The sequence below is a fragment of the Stigmatopora argus genome, chromosome 10, assembly GCF_051989625.1.
Source record: "Stigmatopora argus isolate UIUO_Sarg chromosome 10, RoL_Sarg_1.0, whole genome shotgun sequence".
NCBI classification, from domain to species: Eukaryota; Metazoa; Chordata; class Actinopteri; order Syngnathiformes; family Syngnathidae; genus Stigmatopora; species Stigmatopora argus.
The window spans coordinates 4,246,524-4,268,379 of NC_135396.1; the positions used below are offsets into that span (position 1 = coordinate 4,246,524).

Here is a 21,856-nt window from a genome sequence, read left to right on the forward strand (position 1 = left end):
TTAAAATTAGTGGGGAAAACAGTTGGCCGCTAAATGACAACGTAGGGTGGTGGGTTGGGCACTTAGCTCAATGAGTAGAGTGCCCGTTCACCATGCCAAGGGTAGTAGGTTCGAAACCTGCAACTTTCAAAAATAACTTAAAATTAGTGGGGAAAACAGTTGACCGCTAAATGGGAAAGTAGGGTGGTGGGTTGGGCACTTAGCTCAATGAGTAGAGTGCCCGTTCACCATGCCAAAGGTAGTAGGTTCGAAACCTGCAACTTTCAAAAATAACTTAAAATTAGTGGGGAAAACAGTTGGTTGATAAATGGCAAAGTAGGGTGGTGGGTTGGGCACTTAGCTCAATGAGTAGAGTACCCACTCACCATGCGAGAGGTAGTAGGTTCGAAACCTGCAACTTTCAAAAATAACTTAAAATTAGTGGGGGAAAACAGTTGGCCGCTAAATGACAAAGTAGGGTGGTGGGGTACCCGCTTACTAAGTGTAAGGTAGTGGGATCAATTCCTGCATTTGCTAAGTTCTCACTTAAAAATAAAAAAATCTACTTTCTACTGTCACCTGCTTGCCGTTGTGTGTGACTGATGACAAGATGGTGCGCAAGGTTTTAACTCCCATGGCGATGTCCAGCAAGTGAGCAGCGAAGAAGAAGTTGTTGTAGTGACCCAGCAGAGACATGAGCATGTACCAGACCAGGTACAGAAAGGTCTACAAGGAGAAGACAAAAATAGTCAAAAAACAGCCTTTGATCAAATTGTCGACTTCCAGAACTCACGTTGTCCGTGAACACCACACCAAACTTCCAGATCTGGTACTTGATGTCAATGGATGTTATCCTGCGGAGGAGATATGTTCGCAGATTATCAAGAATGTTGAGAAATCCAATAAAACCAAATGAGAACAAATTTCGAGTCACATTTAGGGATGGATTTGTGTCCCAAATATTCAACAGTCACTTTCTTTAGTATTTCATAGGACTAGTCGGTTAGTGAACCGGACCCGAACATTACCAGCTAAACACCGAGTTGTCCGGCTCCGGTTTCTTATCGTGGGTCATGGCGCTAACGTCCAGGGACGCCAAGTCCATGCCCAGCAGTTCTGCAATCCTCTCTCTACCGTAGATGTCCCCGTATTTATCCAGCACCTGAAACAGACGCCACAAAACGTCCTTTGGGCGAAAACGCAAGGCGACCTGGGAGAAGTACCGAACACCTCACCTTTCGTTTCACAAACTTGTCCCAGTAGTTGTTGGGGAACGATCTGTAATAACCATATGAATCTCTCATTTTGTGCTAGTTTGGCTTCCGGTCTACGGAAACGAATCTTACGGAGTGTTGAGCACCAGTCGATCCCACTGGCCCTTGATGTCGTCGTCTTCCGGCTGCTCCGTCACGTAGACGCCGTCGAACTCCAGCTTTCTGGCCAGTTCCTTCTCTCTCTTGAAGATAACCAGAGGAACCTGCGGGGCCAGAGCAGACCAAAACACATGGGATGGCGTTGCTGAAGACACGGACGATGTCGAATTTGGCAGAGCGGAGTCGTCACCTTGAGGCAATTGTATCCGATGATGCAGAGAAAGGAGATGACGGTGTGGAGAATGCTGAGGAAGGACAACGCGGGTTGCATGTAGCCCGTGCTCTCCTCCAGGAAGAAGTACAAGGGGCCCTCATCTTGGTCTTCGTCATCTCCCGCATCTTCGAATCCGGATCCTTCCTCGTCGGCGGCCGAGCCTTCAAAGAGTCCCGAGGCGCCTTCAAAAAGGCCGGACCCTTCAAAGTCCTCCTCTCCTGGTGGGCTGTCGGACACCTGCGTGGGAAGTACCGTATTTTCACGACTATAAGGCGCACCTGGACATTGACATCAACACAGCTTTACGAAGCATGGAAGGCAGCGTTGGAGTAGTTACGCTAGCTACTAGCTAGCTACTATTTGCGAATGGATTGTGGCCGCCTGGACGAACGTATAAAACTCAGCGTTTTCGATGACTCATTTGGACAATTGTTCAATTCGGACACAGAAAATGAGGACTTTGATGGATTTGTGGGTGATGATGACATGAGTACATTGTAAAATAGCTAAATAAAGTACAACCAAACTCAGTTTTGCTTCCGTTGCCTTTTTAAAAACGTGTTTTTAGCTTGTCTGTATGTTTAAGCTGGTGTATGTTTTGCCATGCCTGGCTGCGTCTATAAAAACGGTGCGTCCTTTGTGTGTCAAATACAGAAATAGCACTCGTTACTCTGACACTGCGGCTAAAAATACGATGTGACGTATAGTCGTGAAAATACGGTACATTCCTTAGCCTTAGCAATCAAGTCAATGGCGTTTCTAAAGTGACAGTAATCCCTCGATTATCACGAATTCACTACTTTGTGATTTTTTTCCTCTTAATTATTTGTTGTTGTTGTATTGTTTCTAAAAATGAAAATCCACGCTGAAACTCGTAAGCAGAAGCCACTTTTGCTACTAGATCTCAGCACTGAAGAAAAAAAAGTTCTAATACTGTACCTTGTAGAAGAGCAGGATGAAGTTGAGTGCAAAAGCGATGAAGAGCGCCAAGAAACGCAGGTTGTAGAAGTTTCTGGAGAGGTAGTTCTGCAAGGAGACATCCACAGAAATGAGCAACTTTAGACACAGCAACTTTTTTAGTCCGTGGCTTAGTGAGATGGAAGAATTGCGCCTCACCATGAATTTATTCCTCTGGATGTCCAACTCGTTCCACAGCTCAAAGCCTTCCTCAATGGTTTTTTTCTCCTTCTTAACCTTAGTCTTCACCGGCTTCTCGGGCTGCTCAGTTTCTTCTTCTTCTTTCGACTCAGGCTCCGCCTCCGCCACCTTCTCTGGCTTTTTCTCGTCGCTCTCGGTGCTGTAAAAGTATGAGGTGAAGTGCTTCAAACTTATTTGGTGACAAAATAAAGGACAATATAGATGAACCAATGGTACTACTTTGATTTCTTGATGTCCTGGTTTTTGGTTCTTATTGTTTTGGTGCGATTTCAGCTCATTTCCTGATTTTGGTCAAGGTTTGAAGATGTTCGACTTACTCTGCTTTCTCTGGTTCTGGAGGAGTTTCTTCAGTTTCAGCATTTTCTCCTCCTCCTCCTGCTCCTTCTCCTACTTCACCTCCTCCTTCTTCCTGTCCTTCACCCTCAGCAGTCTGCGGCAAAAAACGCAGAGATAAAACTCACCGTCTGCCATCGATTGGCCGTCCATCGTCGACCCACCTGCTTCCTCTTGAGCAGCGGCGTTCCTTCGGGAGTGGGCGGTTCTTCCGGCGTGGTCTCCCCAAAGTCCCCGAGTCCGCCCGGGGCGTTGAAACCCGGCACCCGTCCCCCCTCGCCTTCTTCCCCGTCGTCCTCCTCCTCCTCCCCTCCCCCCGCGTCCAAGTCCGCCGCTCCGTCGGCGTCCTGAAGCACCCCGGCCCCCGGTTCCGGCGGCAGGTCGCCGTGCACCTCGTCCTGCGTGGGGTCCGGCATGCTGGCCAGGATCTCGGTCACCGTCATCTTCTTGGCGCCTTCCACCAGGCCTCCCCCGAAGAGCGCCTTCCAAACCAGCGTGAAGAAGCCCTTGGCCACGCCGTAGACGAACATGAGGACCCCCAGGAGGACGGCGTAGAAGAAGGTGACCAGGCCCACCACCATCTCCTTCAGCGTCATCTTGCGCAGCTTGCGGTAGCGCCGTCGCAGGTTGCGGAAGGTGAACATGCTGTAGAAGTTGAAGACGCCGGTCAAGAAGTCGGCGAAGGCCGAGGCCGACTCGGGCGGCGCTTCCTCGCCGTTGGCGTCCTCCCCCTCGCCGGGGTCCCCCTCCTTGGCCGCCGTCGCCTCCTCCTCCTCTTCCTCGGGGTCCTCCTCCTCCACGGCCTCGCCCTCGGGCTCGGAGATGGAGGCGGCGATGTTCATCTCGAAAATGGTGTCCTCGCAGAAGTTGACGAAGAGCTCCATCTTCTCGCTCTCGCCGCCCTCGTTGACCACGTCGAAGATGAACTGGCGCTTGGACTCGCGCACCTGCGGCATCTCCCACTGGTTGCGGTTGGCCTCGCTGATCTCGAAGTAGATGCGCTCGATCTTGCGGCTGGCGCCCATGATCTCGATGCGGCCCAGGAATGGGCGGAAGTAGTTGAGCACGCTCTCCGCCTGCTCCAGGAAGCTCTGCAGCCGCGTGTCGTGCGGCACGTGCTCCGACAGGTTGGTGAGCAGCACGGCGATGTTGAAGCCGATGTCCTTGGCCGGTTCCTGGAAGCGGTCGGCGAACTCCTCGAAGTTGATCATCTCGTTCTCGTCCGCCTCCGAGCAGGAGAGCAGGAACTGGATTTCCGAGGGCGAGTACTGCTTCTGGCTGTCCATGGCCTTGGAGAAGTCCTTCTTGGAGATCAGGCCGCGGGGGTCGCTGACGTAGTCGCGGAAGGCGTCCGAAGCCACGATGTCCTTCAGTTTCAGGAACATGTCGAAAAACTTGAGGATCATTTCCACGTTGCTTGACGACTCCACCAGCATGTCCACCATCTGCCTGGCGATGGTACCGTTCACCACGTTGCCTGCGAGGGCCGAAACAGTTTTTAAATACAGATATTTTCAAGCCTGACCCAAGTGTATCCATTCAGTTTCTTTCCAAGTGCACGTGTGTGACCGGACGTTTGGTCGCCGGACGTTTGGTCGCCCGGACGTTTGGTCGCCCGGACGTTTGGTCGCCGGACATTTGGTCGCCCGGACGTTTGGTCGCCGGACGTTTGGTCGCCCGGACGTTTGGTCGCCGGACATTTGGTCGCCCGGACGTTTGGTCGCCCGGGTGAATATAATTTTGAGAGCTGGTTTCAACAGTAGATATTTAGATATTAAACTCTCTCTCTCATGAATATAATTTTGAGAGCGGGTTTCAACGGTAAACTCTCTGTCATGTTGTCAAACGTCCGGCGACCAAACGTCCGGGAGACCAAACGTCCGGCGACCAAACGTCCGGCGACCAAACGTCCCGGCGACCAAATGTCCGGGCGGCCAAACATCCGTGTGACCAAACGTCCGAGTACCGTGCACGTGAACCATACTCAACTCCAGTTCTGCACCTAGAACCTAATCAAGACTACTGCTTACAATACTTATCTATTAGGTTGACCACTTGTTTATCTATTATTATTTCTCATTGTGTTTGTTTGTTTGTTGTTGCTTCCATAGACTCTCAAAAACTTGGTGCTGAACGTCTCCAAAACCATGGAACTCAACCTGGTCTTCAGACGGAACAAGGCCGCTCCGCTCTGCTGATCTGACTTGGACGACTTATTTTTGGATTATTTATTAGTCTGATTGTTGCTGTTATTTGCGCACTACATGGTTAAAGCTTTAAATCTCATTCTACTTGTATAATGACAATAAAATCATTCAATTCACTTCATCTTAGCTTAGCTAAAGTTTCTTACCTTCCAGGAGAGAAAGAAGCATGACCACCATGTCCTTCTGCAGATCCAGCAACTCTTTCAAAAGCCCAATTTGACTTGAATCCTGAAGACGAGCCAAAACACAGAAAGGAACAAATAGTAGAGAGGAAATATTTTTTGAGATTCTCCTTTTGGGGGAGAAGCAGATCTTTACAAAGGCTTTGTTCATTCCAAAATCAGGATGGAAGGTCTTAAAAACGCTACCTCAAAGATGTTTCCACTCCAAAAATAATCCTGGGTTTGCAGTTATTAGAAAGAATACATTAGCGGCAATAAGCACACACGATAGGATGATGGACACATAAACAGACTTTGGGAATGTTGGCTTCTGAGCTTAACGTCTGAAAGTGACCACCACCCGGCAGCCAATAATCATATTCGGCAATTAAGTGCAGTCTAACTGACCTGGTAGTGGTCATTCAGTTCAAAATGACTATAACCAAAATGAAATGAAATATAGTACTAGTATGGAAGTAAATGGGATGGCGTTGCTAAGGGGAGTGGACAAAAGATAAACATCTTACGCCATTTTGTTGTCCTGAATCAGGATGCATCTATCAAAGATACAGAACAAGTTACCTTCATAGATTCCTATGTAGATTTTGTATATATATACTTGTTATTCATTTTAAGACATTAATAAATCATTGTATGATCATTTTCTCTGTGTGTTTCTCACATCTTACAAAATTGGGACATTAAACAAAGTTTAGTTGTTAGTTGTGTGAGGACTGTGGAACGAATTTGAGAATTTACATATTAAGTACTGCTCTACTTACGAAAAAAGTTGTGGAGGACTGTGGAACAAATTAGAGACTTTACATATAAAGTACTGCTCTACTTACAAATTTTTTTACTTACAAAATAAGTTCTGGAACCAATTAATTTCATAAGTAGAGGTATGACTGTACTACTTTCCAGGGTTAAAACCAAAAGTGAAACCCGAGAAAAATGTGCCATAAAACAGAAAGCAATAGAGGATTGATTTTCCGCGAATCCGTAAAGCAGCTTACCTGAGCTAGCTTCATCATCATATGAGCAAAGACGTGCAGGAATCCAACCACGGCGTCCCACAATCGGCTGTGGGCTAACGACTGCTGGTTGCCCGTGCACGGACCCTGTGGAACATATGCCGATTATTTCAAATTTCAGAAGCCAAAAAGTACAACGGGAATCCTGGAAGACCAGAAGGGAAGGGTAGCGTACCTGAATGTACTCCGTCAAACTGTTGAAGACCTGCTTGGCCACCGTCATGGCTTTGGAGAAGTTCCTCTTGCCGGGCTCGTCCATGATGTCCTTGCCCGAGTAGTACCAGTAGAAATCGCTGATGGACTCCTGCGTACGCATAAGCCACGTGCTTCAAGTGGGAATATTTTTTTGGGAAAAAAAGGGAAGCAAATTCTGCTGACCTGTAATCGGAGCAGGTAGTCCACTGTGCAGATGATCACGTTGATGGTGGTGGTGCTGCCCGTTTGGGTCCTCAGGTAGTTCTGGAAGTCTACCGGTGGACAATTTTAGTTCAGGCATGTTTCCTCTGGACTCATTTTTTAAATTGAGGTTCGGTTTTGACTTGGATTTTAATAGTGTGTAAAAAAAAAATAACTACCGTATTTTCACGACTATAAGGCGCACCGCATTATAAGGCGCATCCTCAATGAATGACACATTTTATTTTTTTCCCATATATAAAGCCTGTCTATTTTGGAGAAAATTTAAGACTTTTAAGTGCGCCTTATAGTCGTGAAAATATGGTAATAAAAGTCATTTTCATGATCTACTCTCAAACTGCCGGTCCCAAAACCCAAGCTAAAATGATCCAAAATTCAAGTCATAATTCAGATTTCTCCAAATTTTGACAGTTATGATTTCAGATTTTAAAGACAGAATATTGACTCAAATTTCCAAATGATGAATTGTGACTTTAAAGTCAGATTCTTCTTCTTTTTCCGTCATTTTGAAATTGGAATTGCGCGGAATTTGCCGTGATTAGCATGCAAATTTGGGTTCTTTTTATCCGTTTTGACTCACTGACCGTTATTGTGTCCCTCGCACAGAAGCTGCAGGAAGCGGAAGAGGTCGCACGTGAATTCGTCGTCCGCCATCACTTTCTCATCTAAATGGACAAAAGAATGAGTCCGCCATTTTGAGTCCATCGTTTAGTAACAAACATAAGATTTTCGTGTTAGCGTTGCTGTTTCCGAGTAAAGCAGGGGTGCCCAAACTTTCTCTTTCATTTGTTTAAGATTGGAATCAGGCAAATAAACTTTTTTTTAGTGCAACAGAGTCCATATTCAATGACATTTTCATAACTTTCCAGGCAAAAGAGGGCGGAGCTTAGCTTGGACACCTCTGAAGAAAACGGAAAGCACTTTGTTGGCTGATTCTTTTCACATTTGATAGATAGAAAGAAAGTAATCCCTTTGAGTAGAAACATTCCAGTGCTGTACATGCAACAGGAAAAATGACTTTGAAAGAAAAAAAAGTTCATTTGCTGTAAAAGTCGTGCCTCGTCTTGCATGCGAGAAAGGCCGGGAAGTAAATGCAAAATCAAAAGACTTATTCTAAAGAGTACGTGATGAATATGACCATAAAGTTTAGTGGTACGGGGGTCCCGAGAAGCGGATTAATTTGTCACGCAGGGCGGCCGAGCGAGGTCTAATTACCACGTTCGAGCTTCTTATCTGACGGCAGCGACGGACAGACGGACGGACGGACGGACGGACGGGGGAGGGGAGGAAAGAGAAGAGAAGATGCGGTGAGTGCACAAACCTCGGCGCTGTCAGTCAATTCGTCATTCACTCGGTCAGCCCGTCAACCACATTCGACACGAGTTTCCCGGTGGGAAAACTCGGACGCACGCAAGTGCACATGAACAAAGTAGTGCGGTAAAATAATACAAAATATAGGTCACTTTAGTTTTTTTTTTAAAGGGGGGATTTTTCCAACAATAAAAAAGTTTGTTTATGTTTAAACCCCATTTTATTTTTACTAGATTAGGCCCATTTTCAAGTGTTTGATTAAAGATTATTTTTTTCCCTGTTCAAAACTAATGTACCTTATAAGTATGATTTTTTAAATGTATTATTTTTGTCCCATTAAAGGCTCAGAGTTGGATGGCTTGTGGTTTTAAAGGGTTAAATGCACATTATTCATAAATATTTTAAGTATTTAAAATAAAAGAATAATTAAGGCCTATTTTAAAACAAAATGGGCATTTTTTTTTCAATAATATTGTTTTAATTTTAGAGGATTAAGCCACATTTAACCCAAGAAAAACATTTTTAATAATAGATGCAGGTGTTTTTTTTTTAAGATTTCAAAATTTTAGAACTAAAATACTTTAAAAATTAAGGCAAATTTTCATTTTGAGAGTTAAGGTATATAAACACAACTCAAAGAATAAAGGTATATTATTCAAAGATAAAAGCACATTATATTGAATAATAAAATGATTTATATTTTTATGCCTTTCTCAGTTTGAGATCCCAACCTTTTATTTTTAAGAATAACCTTATTTTTCAAGGCTAATTGAGTACATGCAGTCCCATTTTTTAAATAATATATATATTTTTTTCCAGAGAGAAAAACTTAAAAAGAGAAGGTAGAAGTGAATACTTACTGGTGCCCTCTTCTGAAACCATTCCAAGTCCTTCCGCCTTGTTTTGCCTCTCGAAAGCGTTCAGGTCCAAAACACTGCTCGCAAATGGCACGCAATGATTTTCCGCGGCGCAGAATTCAAACTTCCAACATTCCGATCTGACAAACACTTGAAAAAAAATAAAGAGTGAAAAAAGTCTAGGAATAAAACCTGCAAGTCTGCATCAGCGTTTGAACGCTCAGGAAAAAGCCCACGTCCTTTTTGTCCTTCAGGTAGTCCAGCATTCTCTGTGCATTAAAAAAAATAAAAAAGTTTGTCCCTCGTTAGCCATCGTCGACGGCAACGGATTTAACAGATTTATTTGACCCACCTGCTGCACGTCACAGTTGCCTCCGTTGAGGATGGAGATTCCCAGTTTAAGAGTGGAAGAAACCATAACGCCAGGCTCACCTGGAATAAAAAAAACATGACTTGCCTATTAGGGAACAGTATTCCGTATTCAGTATTATTATTGTGGTACACAGTCAAAAATGTGTTTTTTTTGCGTTTTTTTTTTTGCATTTTTTTGTGGTACATAGCGAAAAATGAGGGACTACTGAGGAAATATTTTTCACAGTATTCCCCATATTTCACATTTTTTGCATTTTTTGTGGTACATAGCGAAAAATGAGGCACAAATATTTTTTACTTATTCCCCGTTTTTCACATTTCGCTGTTTTTGTGGTACACTGCGAAAAACGGGGGACTACTGCGGAAATATTCTTCAGTCGTCCCCTGTTTTTCACCTCTCGCGGTTTTTGTGGTACACAGCAAAAAAACGGGGGAATACCATGGAAAAAAAATTCACAGTATTCCCCCGTTTTTCGCAGTTTTTGCAATTTGGTGTTTTATTGTGGTACACAGCGAAAAACGGGGTACTACTGCAGATATATTCTTCACACTAGTCCCCCGTTTTTCTCTGTATACCACAAAAAAACACAAAACGCTAAAAACCGCCAATAATATACTGCAACAGGTTGACGAAAACGGCGACTGGAGTGGCCGACATCTTCCCACCCCATCCTATTTCATATGGTCTCATCTCATCCCAAGCCCACCTTTGCAGGCGCTTATCATCTGCAGCACCATCTCAGCAGCTCCTCTATTGTGCAAACGGGACTGTTGGTAGAGAAGCCTCTGTTTCTCCATCTCCTTTTCCTAAGAGGGAAAAACAGAGGAGGAAAGCGGTTGTGAGAACTGCCGTCCAGAGTGCACGGCCTCCCCACACACTCTCGCTCACACTACTACTATGTCTACTGTGTGCATTAGTTAACTTAGCATGCTCACTTGTAACGTGCAAACGGCAGCTGACATTCGGCACAAAGAGCAACATAAAACAAAAAAAAAGTGTGCAAATCATTATTTCATTAGAACAAAAATACCATTCAAAAAACCATTCATTCAAGCATGCACCTTCATAACCCCAAAAAAGAAAAAAACTTAATTTCTATGAATAAACATCTACTGCCATGTGTTGATATATGCACCCCACTAAAACTTTGACCAATGGCATTCCACTACATGTGCATCTCGTTGAAGGCTGAACTCAAGTTTCTAATGGGGGCCATATTCAACAATTTCAGTTGCTTTACAGCAAGTATAATATAAAGATTTTTGACAACAGCCGCCTTCATCTATTGCTCTTAAGTCAAAGGCAATGATTTGAGCCAATCGTATCTCAAGGCGCCAGCCACTCCACACCATCATTCCAACTATTCTATTGCATTGCATTGTAGCCTTTAAAACACATTTCTCCACCCACTGAATATCATGCCCCGCCCCTCCATCCCAGCTCCGCCCTCCCGTTCCACCTTTCCCGTCCTGTTGCCCGAGTATGAACGTTGTAAGACTTGCTTTAAGGGTTGTAAAGTGTTTGACTCAATAAGTGAAGTGAGTGCGCGCCGTTCATGCATTAATTTAATGTTAGTGGGAGTTAAAACAGGGTCTGCCCATGTAAGTACGTAAAGGGGGAGGGGAATACGTCAGTTTTCAAATCGGGTGGGATGCAAAACTTGGACCCCGAGGGGGGTGGGGGGGTTTGGGGGTTGATACGAAAACTCTGCGATGCTCCGAGCTCAATCCACCATCGCAGGAAGTGTTGTGAGTGAAAGCACACGTGGAGATTTTCAAATGAAAGTTGAATGGTGTCGCATTGCTAGGGGGCGCTGCCGTGTGGTCCATGTCGTCTCGGGGGGGAGCGGCATCTCGGCTCGCTCCCCCGTGTCCCCTTCCCCAAGGTCCCCCCATACCATCTCTGTCTGCCGCACCTCAAAGGATGGCTCCTCCCCCTCTTGCTCCTCCCCTTCGTCATCCTCACCCATATGGCAACTCTGTAGCCGAGAAAAAGAGCAAATTCAGTCATAAATACATAAATAAATACATATTTATTTATTATTTATATTATAATATTATTATATATTATTATAGATATATTAAATATTATTATAGATATTATATTATATTATTATTTAGATTTAATTTTTTTTTCAAATCCTAGATCGAAATGATTCATTCCATATTTTTTGAAAGGGCAAAACTATACTATAAAATGTCCTGTTAAATTTACAAATGTACAGAAAATCTATTTTAAATTTGAACCAAATTTCCAAATGTACAGAAAATCTATTTTAAATTTGAACCAAGTGAAATCATACTTCAAATATTCTTTAGGTTAATTAAGGCTAACAGATCATTCATTTAAACACTTTAAAAAAAAAACGGCCCACAACATGTTCCGCCAGACCGAATCCGGCCCCCATTCCTCGGGTTGGACACCCATGAAATAAGTCATTTGTTTACTTGTGTGCTCACCTTTGCCATAATGTCAGCATATGACATATAAAGATGGTCGACGTCAAGTTTTCTGCAGCGGAAAGAGAGTTGGCCAGTCCAAGTGACCAATCGGAAGGAAAGAAAGAGACAAGGAGGCGTTGTTACGTTTTCTCCGTGAGAGCCGTTCTGCTGAAATGCAGGATGAGCTGATGAAGCGGGTCGGGCTTGGTCTCCGTCTCTTCTTCCTCCTCTTCCTCTTCCTCCAGAGCTTTCTGCAAATATACCGGATATTCAGAATGACTCTTACTCTATTTCTGATTGGGACTGACATTTCTGTGTGTTATTAATGTTGTTTTTTGTTCTCGAGTACGGAGAGTCGACAAACCGATAAATCGTCGATCATCTTGTCCTCGAACGAGTAGCCCTCCGTCTCCAGCCAGTTGCGTTTGTAGGCGTTCAAGAACATGTTTGTTGCTCGGTGCCTGTGGTGGAACATGTGGTGGTCACATAATAGATTAGATTCGAACTTTATTTCATCCCGTATTGGGGAAGTTTCCAATTTGCAAACACAGACACAGAAGACATTGTAGAGCTAGGTCAAAAAAACTGGAGTCACACACAAGAAGTCAGAAGGTGGGGACCTTTTGCAGACTGAGACTGAGGTTAAATATGCAGAATCACGGAATTGAAGCCTTTCATGCAAAAATTACGACTTTTTTTTCAGATATATCTCAAACCAATTTTGGTCCATTGGACAATATTTTGGGGCCGCATTTGACATCCAGTTGTAATAATAACAATACCAGCACTTATTTAGCAATAGGAAATAAGAAAAAAATATTAATAACTTTAGATTAAATTTGTGTTAGTGTGTTTGTTAAAATAGTAAAAAAAATGAATAATTTCATAATAAAAACGCATATTTAAAAAAAAAACGCCAAACAACTGTAAATAAAATTTTCAAAAATCTAGAAAAAAAAATCAAACTTTGGCCAGTTCAAATTTTTAAATAGTCATTTTTAAAAAGCCAGGTAATTCTAATTCTATACATTTTTTTAGAACACAATCTGAATTTAAAAAGTAAACCGAAGTCATTTCTAATAAATTCAGAAAAAGAAGGAATGAGTCATTCCAAATACGTCTGGCGGCTTGTGTGTATTTTGCTCTGGGAATTTCATTCATTTCATTGATTTGGGGGGGCGGTAATTACGTGGGTATGTTGTAGAGGGGCGTCATCCTGAAGCAGGCCACCACGGCTCTCCGCCGTTGCTTGGACAGCAGCTTGTGCCACACCATCTTCTTGGATTTGAAGGGATGCTCTGTCTACAGGAAAGTCAATGCCAATTCAATACAAGAGAAACATTTTGGCATTCATCTTATGACTATTTTCATTTGTGTTGTGGCTATTTAAACTCGTGTTGTGGCATTTAAATTCATGTTGTGGCTATTCACATTCGTGTTCCCACTATTTACATGTGTTGTGACTATTTACATTCATTTTGTGGCTATTTACATTCATTTTGTGGCTATTTACATTTGTGTTGTGGCTATTTACATTTGTGTTGTGGCTATTTAAATTTCGTGTTGTGACTATTTACATTCATTTTTTGGCTATTTAAATTCATTTGTATTCGCCATTTGGCCAATTTGCATTTGCGCCTTTTTTGGATGCTTGCCATCGGCGATCAAGTGCGCCAATTTGCACGTGCTTTGAATGATGCACTTCACCTGACACCTCTCGGTTACCGTAATTGTATGTTTCCACTCACCACCTCAATGTGGTAAAGCACCGCCGACACTTCTTGCACCCTTTTGACCACCTTCTCCGGGTCCTCGGCATCTTCCGCCTTTCCGGACATCTCTTTGTACAGCGACATCTGCCAGCGCATGGCTGGGTCCTCCACCTTAAAAAAAACACATTTAAACATGTTTCACGTGTTTTGCTAACACGGAGCCACGTAAATAAATGGCTTACTTTGCCTTGGAGATGAAAGTTGTTGTGCAAAAATTCCCTCACTTCCTCGTCAGTGTCTTTCTACAAAGGATAGGAAGACATTGGATGGCGTTATTACTTGTACGGAAGTGGACATAAAACACGTAGGTGGGCTTACCAGCGAGTATCGGATCTTAGCCAGGTTGATGAGTTCCTGGTCCGCGGGGGAGCACATGTTGAGGCCGATGGGGAGCATTTTCTTCAAGGCCGCCACGATCAGCGAGGTCTGCACCGAGTAGCGATCCCCCCGACGTTTCTTTTTGGTCCGCTCCTGCTCGGAACCTCCGGACTAGAACGGAGAAGACCTTAATGTTCACGCCGACCTGGCAGTGGGGGTCTTATCAATGTTACTTCAGACCACCTTTTGGATTTGGTTGGCAGTCAATGGTCACGTTTCCGTGCCGTCGACGGCCTATTTTTCAAAGTTAAAGCCCCAATTTTGGAAAAGTGGTCTCAAGTGACTTGATAAGCGTCAACAGATGGAAAATTTCAGCCAAAACCGAACCAAGCGTACGGAAAAAGGTTACTTTGTGATGGTCAGACTCGTCATGCACAATGGCAAACCGCATCAATGTTAACCACTCAAGATGCAGGGAATGGTGACAGTGGGACTTCAACGCCGGGAGATTTTTAATAGTGTCAACGAATTAGGAGGATTTGAGTTAGTACAAGTGAGACAGAGTCTCCCTGTGACCAACGCTGGCGTGGGAAACAACCTCGGACAGTCTGGCTCGAGCGCGTCGGACGGCGTGACGAAAACCAGGCGTGTCCAAAGTGAGGCTGGCAAACCGACTATCGACAGGCAAACCGTGACTCCATAAATCAAAGCGAGCGATGGCGCTTGGCGGCGAGCGTGAAATCTCCCAGCCGGGCGCCATGACACCCGTCGGGCCACTACAATCTACGAGAGCACAGAGATTTTGTCAAGACGTTGCAGACCCACGCTCGCTAACACACGCGCGTAGCAGACTTGTACGTTCGCGTTGACTGAATGTGGAGACTTGCGAGTTTTTACGGATTTTAACTATATGTTCGCAAATTGTGATTTTTTTTCCAATAGCGCTCGACCTCCAATTTTTGAATATCCATGGCGAATGACATCAGAGTGCTGTCAAATGGATTGGACGTTTAGCAGAGTGAATAGTTACAGTAATCCCTTGAATATCGCGGCTTCACTACATTGCAGATGTTTTTGCGGGGGAATTTTTTTTTTTTTGTAAATTTATAAAAATGTGAAAATCCACACTGACACTCACAAGCGTAAGCTACTCCCCCTGTCCTTTGCTTGCTAGGCAAGGAAGATCTTTAAAACCTCCAGGCTACTGAGGGACTGTGCGGTAACCTTAGTCTCAGTCTGCAGAAGGTCCCCACCTTGTGGACTTACTGTGTGTAGCTCCATTTTTTTTACCTAGGTCTGCAGTGCCTTGAGTGTCTTGTTTCTGTCTTGCTACTGCAACCAAGAAATTTCTTAAATATGGGATGAAATAAAGTTCTAATCTAATCTAAAAGTATGCGTTTTTGTTTTTAAATGGGGGTGACCCTACCTCACGGTTTTTCGTTTATTGTGGCCATGTCTGGTCTACATTAACCACGATAATCGAGGGATTACTGTATAGGGAGAAAACTCAATTTTAGGGTGTTGTTTGTCTGAAGACAAGATTGAAAAAACAAAATCTTGAGAAAGCATTTGTGCTGTGGCTTTTTGCATTTATAATGTGGCGTTTTGCATTGGTGTCATGACAATTGGGGTTCGTGTCGTGACTATTTGCATTGGCGCTTTTGGTCAATCTGCATTCTTGGTGTTGGTTTGGGTGAGCGTGTGAGAGCGAGCAGATGAAAAGTGTGGTTGGGGTCTGCGTGGCGACAAGTTGGAGAAACCCGGGGGCGTGGCCCATGCGGTCAGCCCAGCCCAGCGCTCGTGCACAAACACAGTCTAACCTCTCCGTCTCCGGCCTAGGGGCCCGCCGTCCGAGCGACCCCGACCCAGGATACAAGGAAAGAGCACAGTTAGCGACGCGAGCCAGCGTCCGTCCTCGCCCGCCGCGCACCGCCTGCCGTACCACCCTCCTGGGAGTTTTGCCGTGTTAGTGGGGTCGGAGGGAATGGCTTCTCATGAGTGGGTGGGTGGGTGAAACGGTGAAAATGGAAAATAGTCAGAGGTGCTTTGCCTGCTCATCTTTTCTTTTTCAATAAAGTTACAAATTGAAAAAGAAAACATGTCGTAGCACACAGAGGCGCATGATTTTAAGCTTAAATGTCCGTCTGTTAAGATTGTAACAAGAGTTTTTCGCATATCTGTGGCCTAGAAAACAACAACAGGAGTGGAAAAAATAAAATAAAAACATACCTGGCAGGTCTAGCCAATCTATGAAAAAAGTGTGATTTAAAGCCTGGAAAATGCTGAATAATAGAAAAATATGATACTGCACTGTTTTTGTGTGGTTGCAATATTCCTCTGTAGTGCTGTGTATAATGTATTGAGTAAATTAATGCAGTTGGGGGGAAAAAGGGGAAAATGTGGCGCACTGTGATAACTTTCTGGATTCATTGTTTGCATATTGAGAACACCAGTTTGGAGTTGGTTGAGCTCTGATAACGTAGAGGGGAAAAAACATGGTGGTCATGAAATGGTCAACTTGGAAATGTTGCAATCTGGCTTGCCAACCGTCTCTTTAAAAATGGAATGGTCCTGTTTTTACAAACAAAAGTACGCGTTGAGAAGAACGAATGAAAATGGAGAAGGGTTTTCATAAAAAAATGTTTTTTTTGTGTTGTTACTTTTTCTTACTGCACAAAATGTTCCGCTTTATACATTAACACTGACGAGTCATGTGATCACAAATGCGTGCTGTCATTTCTATTTGGAACCAATAGAAAAATAATTAAGTCAGATTTGAGTCAAATAATATATATATATTTTTTTAAATAATATATCTTTTTATTTCAGCAAGTTGGCAAACCCAGCTTGCAATATGTTTAAATTAGTTAGTAAGTTGATCAAATATTAGTTCCTTAATGTGTTATGGGATATGGAGTGGCTGGATTGAAATTGTCAAAACTATTCAATTATGTGTCTTTAACAATAGACGTCCAACCCATGGAAATGGATTGGATGTCTATCTCCGCCCACGGCAGGCGACGGGATAAAAAGGTCCGCAAACGGCCTTTTTTTCTCTTTTTTCGCACGAGTCCTCTCTCACCTTACTCATCTTGCTCTTACTGTCGGCGGTGAGGAAGGACATGTTGTTGATCTCATTCATCACCACAAAATTCTGCTCCTCGCGCTTGAAATTCTGCAAAAAACAGAGCGTGGCTAGCCAAGGACCGACGACGGACGGACGGGAAAGCGAAGGACCTACGTGGGATTTGGACCAGAAAATGAAGACCTCGCCCACCATCCTGAAGAGCTCCTCGGCGTCGGGATCGGGACACGTCAGCCATCGGGCCCTGCGAACAAAGACGGTTCAAGCGGGAAGACGGGAAAGTAGAGCGCAGGGTGGGCGTGCCTGTTGTTGTCCACGTAGCGGATGAGCAGAGGGTAGAGGGCGTAGAGGTCGCGGCACAGGACGGCAAACTCGTCTCGGATGGTTCCGTTCTCGCTGTCCACCTCGGTTTTGCCTTCCATGCGAAGGTGGTCCTCCTCGGCCACCACCTTGCCCGAGCGCTTCTTCAGTTTCTCCATGGTGGGGATGAAGTGCGACTTGAGCATCTCCGGTTTGGCCCGGCTCACGATGGGCTGCGCGAATACTGACAAAACACGGCAATTTGCACTTGAAACAATGCTACTCCCACCAGGATCAAAATATTCATGCACACATCTTCCTTCCCCTTCAGGCTTTCATTCAACTGTAGTATGCGAAAGTACAAGCACTTGTAGTACAAGTACACACAAGTGCAAGTACTTTTAGTACAAGTACACACAAGTGCAAGTACTTGTAGTACAAGTACGCACAAGTGCAAGTACCTTTAGTACAAGTACGCACAAGTGCAAGTACTTTTAGTACAAGTACGCACAAGTGGAAGTACTTTTAGTACAAGTACACACAAGTGCAAGTACTTTTAGTACAAGTACACACAAGTGCAAGTACTTGTAGTCCAAGTGCGCACAAGTGCAAGTACTTTTAATACAAGTACGCACAAGTGCAAGTACTTTTAGTACAAGTACGCACAAGTGCAAGTACTTTTAGTACAAGTACACACAAGTGCAAGTACTTTTAGTACAAGTGCAAGTACTTTTAGTACAAGTACACGCAAGTGCAAGTACGTTTAGTACAAGTACACACAAGTGCAAGTACTTTTAGTACAAGTGCACACAAGTGCAAGTACGTTTAGTACAAGTACACACAAGTGCAAGTACTTTTAGTACAAGTACACACTCATATAGTACAAGTGCACACTCATATAGTACAAGTACGCAAAAGTGCGCACTCATGTAGTACAAGTACACACACTTGTAGTACAAGTACTATAGTACATGTACACAACAGTCCGCTAATACGAGCATGTACACATACTTTTTTGCCAATTCCCTTTTTTGGGCAAAAAAAAAAACCTACTCAAAACAAACAAAAAAGCAAAAATGTAATGACTTGATCAAATCAATTTATGAGCCAGACTTAGTTAAAATAATATTGGTCAAATCAATAACCAGGCACTTATAAATTCTTACTTGATGAATAATATATTGAAATGGAATGTTGTCTCACCCGCCAACCTCTTCATCCAGGAGGCCTCGTCGATGCCCAGATTGTTGACCACGATCTTCATGATGCTCCCCAGGAGCTGGTTGAGGTGCTCGGAGGTGACGCAGGTGCAGATCTGGCCCTCCAAGTCGGGGAAGTTCTCCAGGCCTCGCTCCCACCAGCGTGGCAGGTAATTGCACAGCATGGGCAGCGTGATCTCGATCACGTGCGGCATCTCCGTGTAACGCGCCCCCGACTCGGCCAGGTCGCGGATTTCCTTCATCAGGACGTCCAGTTCGGGGATGTCGGGGCACAGCTCCTCCACTTGGCTGGGCAGACCCAAAACTAGGGGGCGGGGCAAGAAAAGGAAAAGGAGAAAGGGCTCGGCGTGATCGCCCGAACCCGCGTCGGGACTCACTGGTCCTTTCCCGTGGCGTCTTGGTGGTGTAAACGGAGAATGCGTTGAACTCGTTCAGCTCCGGTTCCAGGAAGGCCACCGGCATGGCGGCCGCCAGGTGGGCCAGACACTCGCCCAGGGCGGGACGTTGCCTGTGGGGTAGGGGGGAGGGGCAAAAATGAAGGAAGGGTAGATGAGGAGATGAGTGAAGTGCAAGACCATGAGGAGGAGAAAGGGGAGGGAGAACATCAGAAGAGAAGACGTGGAAGCCAGTGGCAGTAGCTCTGTCCACTCTTATTTGTTTTTCGTGTTTTACAGCCCTTCTATCTTTTTTTAATTACATTTTAATAGTTCTTAATACATTCCTTTTTACTTTACTTTGTACTTTAATGTTTTTACAACTTTCTTTGTTCTGTGAGCCTTGCCTCTTTCTGCTACTTCTTTTATTGGAACCATTCAGCCATGCCTACGCTGTCATACACATAGCAGGACTAGCTGTTACAATATGCAGCAGAAGGAGCAACATCTCAATTACCGCTGGAATTTTAGAGCTGGACAAAAGTGCCGGGAGAAGAAGCAACGCTTCTGACCAACCATTCCATCATGGGATAAGATGGAAGAGCTGTCGGCGCTTACCAGGCCGGTAATGGAGTCGAGGGGTTCTACTCTGCTACAGTTGTCTTCAGCTCCAGACTACTGAGGAACTGTGCGGATAAGCTTGGAAGAGTGACTCTGCATATTCTCTACCTCGGTCACAGTCTGCAGAAGTTCCCCATCTTGTGGAAGACTTCCTGTGTGTGGTTCCAGTTTTTGTCCAACTTTACGTCTTTTGAGTCTGTATCCGTTTTTTGCTACCGCAACCAAAATGGCGCCGTTCAAGTGGCAGCCGGTGGCGGTAGCTCTGTCCACTCATGTTCGTTTTGTGTTTTGCTGCTTTTCTGTCTTAATGATTTGATTTGGTGATTCTTAATGATCCCATTTACTTTGCTTTGTACTTTGTGCTTTGTTGTTCTGCGGCAGACTGTACTGTCTAACTTGTAACTATGTGTGTTTTTTCTGTATCTGCATCCCCCCCTTCTTGCTACTTTCACAATGAAATTTCCCAAATACGGGATGAATAAAGTTATCCAATCCAAGAGGAGAAAGACAAAAGAAGGAAGATGAGCGAGAAGAAAAGCAAATGGCGGCTTACTTTTCCACGTGCGGCGTCTTCACGGTGCCCAGCGAGTAGATGCTGCACATGAGCCGATAGCAGGAAATCTGCAGGTCGTCCACTGAGGAGACCAAAAAGGCACGGCGTCGGCGGCGTCAGCGAGCGGCAAAGCCACGACGCGCGCCCGAGGACGGCGTGCCGGCCCGCTCACTCATCACGTCGTCTCCGAACTGGTGCTGGGCGATGTGGTCGAACAGGGACGTGAGGACCGGCAGCAGAGCGTTGGTGGTGTAGTTGATGTTCTGGGCCACGCCTTTCACCTGCGAGGCCGGACCACCCGCGTCAGATGGGCTCCAAATGCTTGGTTTGTTTTGTCTTCCTCACCTGGTTGCGGCTGGACATTTTGCCCAGCTTGAGATTCTCCACCATCTTCTCGATGTCATCGGCGGCGCTCTCGAAGAACTGCCGCAGGCCGGCCTTGACGATCTCGGGCCCCGATTTCATCACGGTTCTGCGGAGGGCGGAAGCGTCGCTTGGTGTTTTGCCGTTTTCGAAATACGCGTGGAGGAAACGGCCGGCCGCACCTGGCGTCCAGCGAGCGGGACAGGATGTGGAGGCAGTTGACCACGGCGCTGGAGTCCGTCCCTGCAAACGAGGCAAGTCGGAGGTTTCCTTTTTGGCTATTTTTACACACGCGTGCACTGAATTGAAAAAAATTAAATAAACACGTTAAACACGGGCGGCTGGGACGCCATCGGTGGTGGCGAAGGAGTTAAATGGCGTGCTTTGTGACGTAAAGAAATGAAGGAACGGCTTGCCTGTACAATTGCAGAATTTATGGAGAAATTTGAGAAAAGTGCTTGCTAAATCCAGTTTGAAGCATTTCTAGGGAACTTCCTTTTGATTTGGGGGCTAATCCGAGTTACTTCAAATTAATTTGAGATCACTTTCTGGTCATTTTGGAGCAAATCGGGGTCCTTTTTTGGAATTTGAGTTCACTTCTTGTTGATGTAGGGCAGGGGTGTCAGACTCGGGTTGGTCGCGTTAATGTCAACTTGATTTGCCGGACCATTTTGGATATAATATTTAGATTTTTTTTGATAAATGGACACAACTAAAAAATTACAATTATTGATTTAAGAGGGGGAAAATCAGGAAATTTAATATACATCTATACTCTTCATTTTAATTTGATCTTAAAACAGAAAGTCGGCACTCAGGATTTACTTTCCCGGGCCACACAAAATGATGCGGCGGGCCACATTTGGCCCCCGGGCCGCCACTTTGACACATGTGATGTAGGGCATTACCGCATCATTTTCTGTTCATTTTAGATTATTTCCTGTTCATTTAGGGTCCTTTCTGTATCAGACTCCCTTTTTAAACTCAAGCGTGTACTTTTGTCTCCAAATGCTGGACTGGTCCGTTTTTCAACTCGTACTTGAGCAATCCAGTGAACAGAAAATGAAATCCCGTGCAATATGTTAGCGGCACGAAAAAAACCCAGATGCCAGCAGAATGTGGTGTTAAAAAAAAGCGCAAGATCAACAAACTGAATGAAGATGCTAAGGAAGCCACCGTGCAGATCGCTTACCAAAAAGAGAAACTCGGTGCCTCACCAAAGCAGCCAACTTACAGAAGATACTGACACGGAGAAGGAGGGGAAAAAAAGAAGGCGGCGAGGAGACAACCAGAAGGAGGAGAAACGACGTTTCAGGCCAAACGTGGAGAGCCGACGTTAGGAACCGATTGGGAAAGGGAGAAGACGGACGGACGGACGGACAGACGCGTCAC

The 21,856-nt window shown here is 44.8% G+C and overlaps 1 protein-coding gene and 1 long non-coding RNA gene across 4 annotated transcripts in view; one reads left to right on the top strand and one right to left on the bottom strand.

The window, feature by feature from the left end:
• Window positions 1-6,170, top strand: part of LOC144083704 (uncharacterized) — a 32,043-nt gene extending 25,873 nt beyond the window's left edge. Inside the window, exon 6 of one of the 3 annotated variants that reach the window (XR_013303597.1) lies at window positions 5,169-6,170. This is a non-coding gene — a long non-coding RNA (uncharacterized LOC144083704). Of the gene's footprint in view, window positions 1-1,293; window positions 2,097-3,150; window positions 4,531-5,168 lie in introns of those variants that run through there. The other 2 variants (XR_013303599.1, XR_013303598.1) reach the window with 2 other exon arrangements.
• The window catches only part of ryr1b (ryanodine receptor 1b (skeletal)), a 62,191-nt gene that overhangs the window by 9,549 nt on the left and 30,786 nt on the right, over window positions 1-21,856 (bottom strand). Inside the window, exons 64-102 of the mRNA XM_077611728.1 lie at window positions 21,657-21,706; window positions 20,647-20,707; window positions 20,447-20,573; window positions 20,274-20,382; window positions 20,102-20,183; window positions 18,931-19,061; window positions 18,537-18,857; window positions 17,337-17,577; window positions 17,190-17,277; window positions 17,031-17,123; window positions 15,769-15,783; window positions 13,949-14,119; window positions 13,813-13,872; window positions 13,607-13,741; window positions 13,048-13,160; window positions 12,223-12,319; window positions 12,003-12,109; window positions 11,877-11,928; window positions 11,315-11,395; window positions 10,124-10,223; window positions 9,397-9,476; window positions 9,237-9,313; window positions 9,048-9,121; window positions 8,092-8,109; window positions 7,461-7,541; window positions 6,838-6,926; window positions 6,635-6,763; window positions 6,442-6,546; window positions 5,411-5,492; window positions 3,222-4,534; window positions 3,042-3,154; window positions 2,683-2,863; window positions 2,506-2,592; window positions 1,543-1,803; window positions 1,326-1,456; window positions 1,215-1,257; window positions 1,008-1,141; window positions 773-833; window positions 559-705 (exon numbers count right to left, since the gene is read on the bottom strand). Of these exons, the coding sequence (XP_077467854.1) occupies window positions 559-705; window positions 773-833; window positions 1,008-1,141; window positions 1,215-1,257; window positions 1,326-1,456; window positions 1,543-1,803; window positions 2,506-2,592; window positions 2,683-2,863; window positions 3,042-3,154; window positions 3,222-4,534; window positions 5,411-5,492; window positions 6,442-6,546; window positions 6,635-6,763; window positions 6,838-6,926; window positions 7,461-7,541; window positions 8,092-8,109; window positions 9,048-9,121; window positions 9,237-9,313; window positions 9,397-9,476; window positions 10,124-10,223; window positions 11,315-11,395; window positions 11,877-11,928; window positions 12,003-12,109; window positions 12,223-12,319; window positions 13,048-13,160; window positions 13,607-13,741; window positions 13,813-13,872; window positions 13,949-14,119; window positions 15,769-15,783; window positions 17,031-17,123; window positions 17,190-17,277; window positions 17,337-17,577; window positions 18,537-18,857; window positions 18,931-19,061; window positions 20,102-20,183; window positions 20,274-20,382; window positions 20,447-20,573; window positions 20,647-20,707; window positions 21,657-21,706 (5,440 nt within the window). The remainder of the gene's footprint in view (window positions 1-558; window positions 706-772; window positions 834-1,007; window positions 1,142-1,214; window positions 1,258-1,325; window positions 1,457-1,542; window positions 1,804-2,505; window positions 2,593-2,682; window positions 2,864-3,041; window positions 3,155-3,221; window positions 4,535-5,410; window positions 5,493-6,441; window positions 6,547-6,634; window positions 6,764-6,837; window positions 6,927-7,460; window positions 7,542-8,091; window positions 8,110-9,047; window positions 9,122-9,236; window positions 9,314-9,396; window positions 9,477-10,123; window positions 10,224-11,314; window positions 11,396-11,876; window positions 11,929-12,002; window positions 12,110-12,222; window positions 12,320-13,047; window positions 13,161-13,606; window positions 13,742-13,812; window positions 13,873-13,948; window positions 14,120-15,768; window positions 15,784-17,030; window positions 17,124-17,189; window positions 17,278-17,336; window positions 17,578-18,536; window positions 18,858-18,930; window positions 19,062-20,101; window positions 20,184-20,273; window positions 20,383-20,446; window positions 20,574-20,646; window positions 20,708-21,656; window positions 21,707-21,856) is intronic.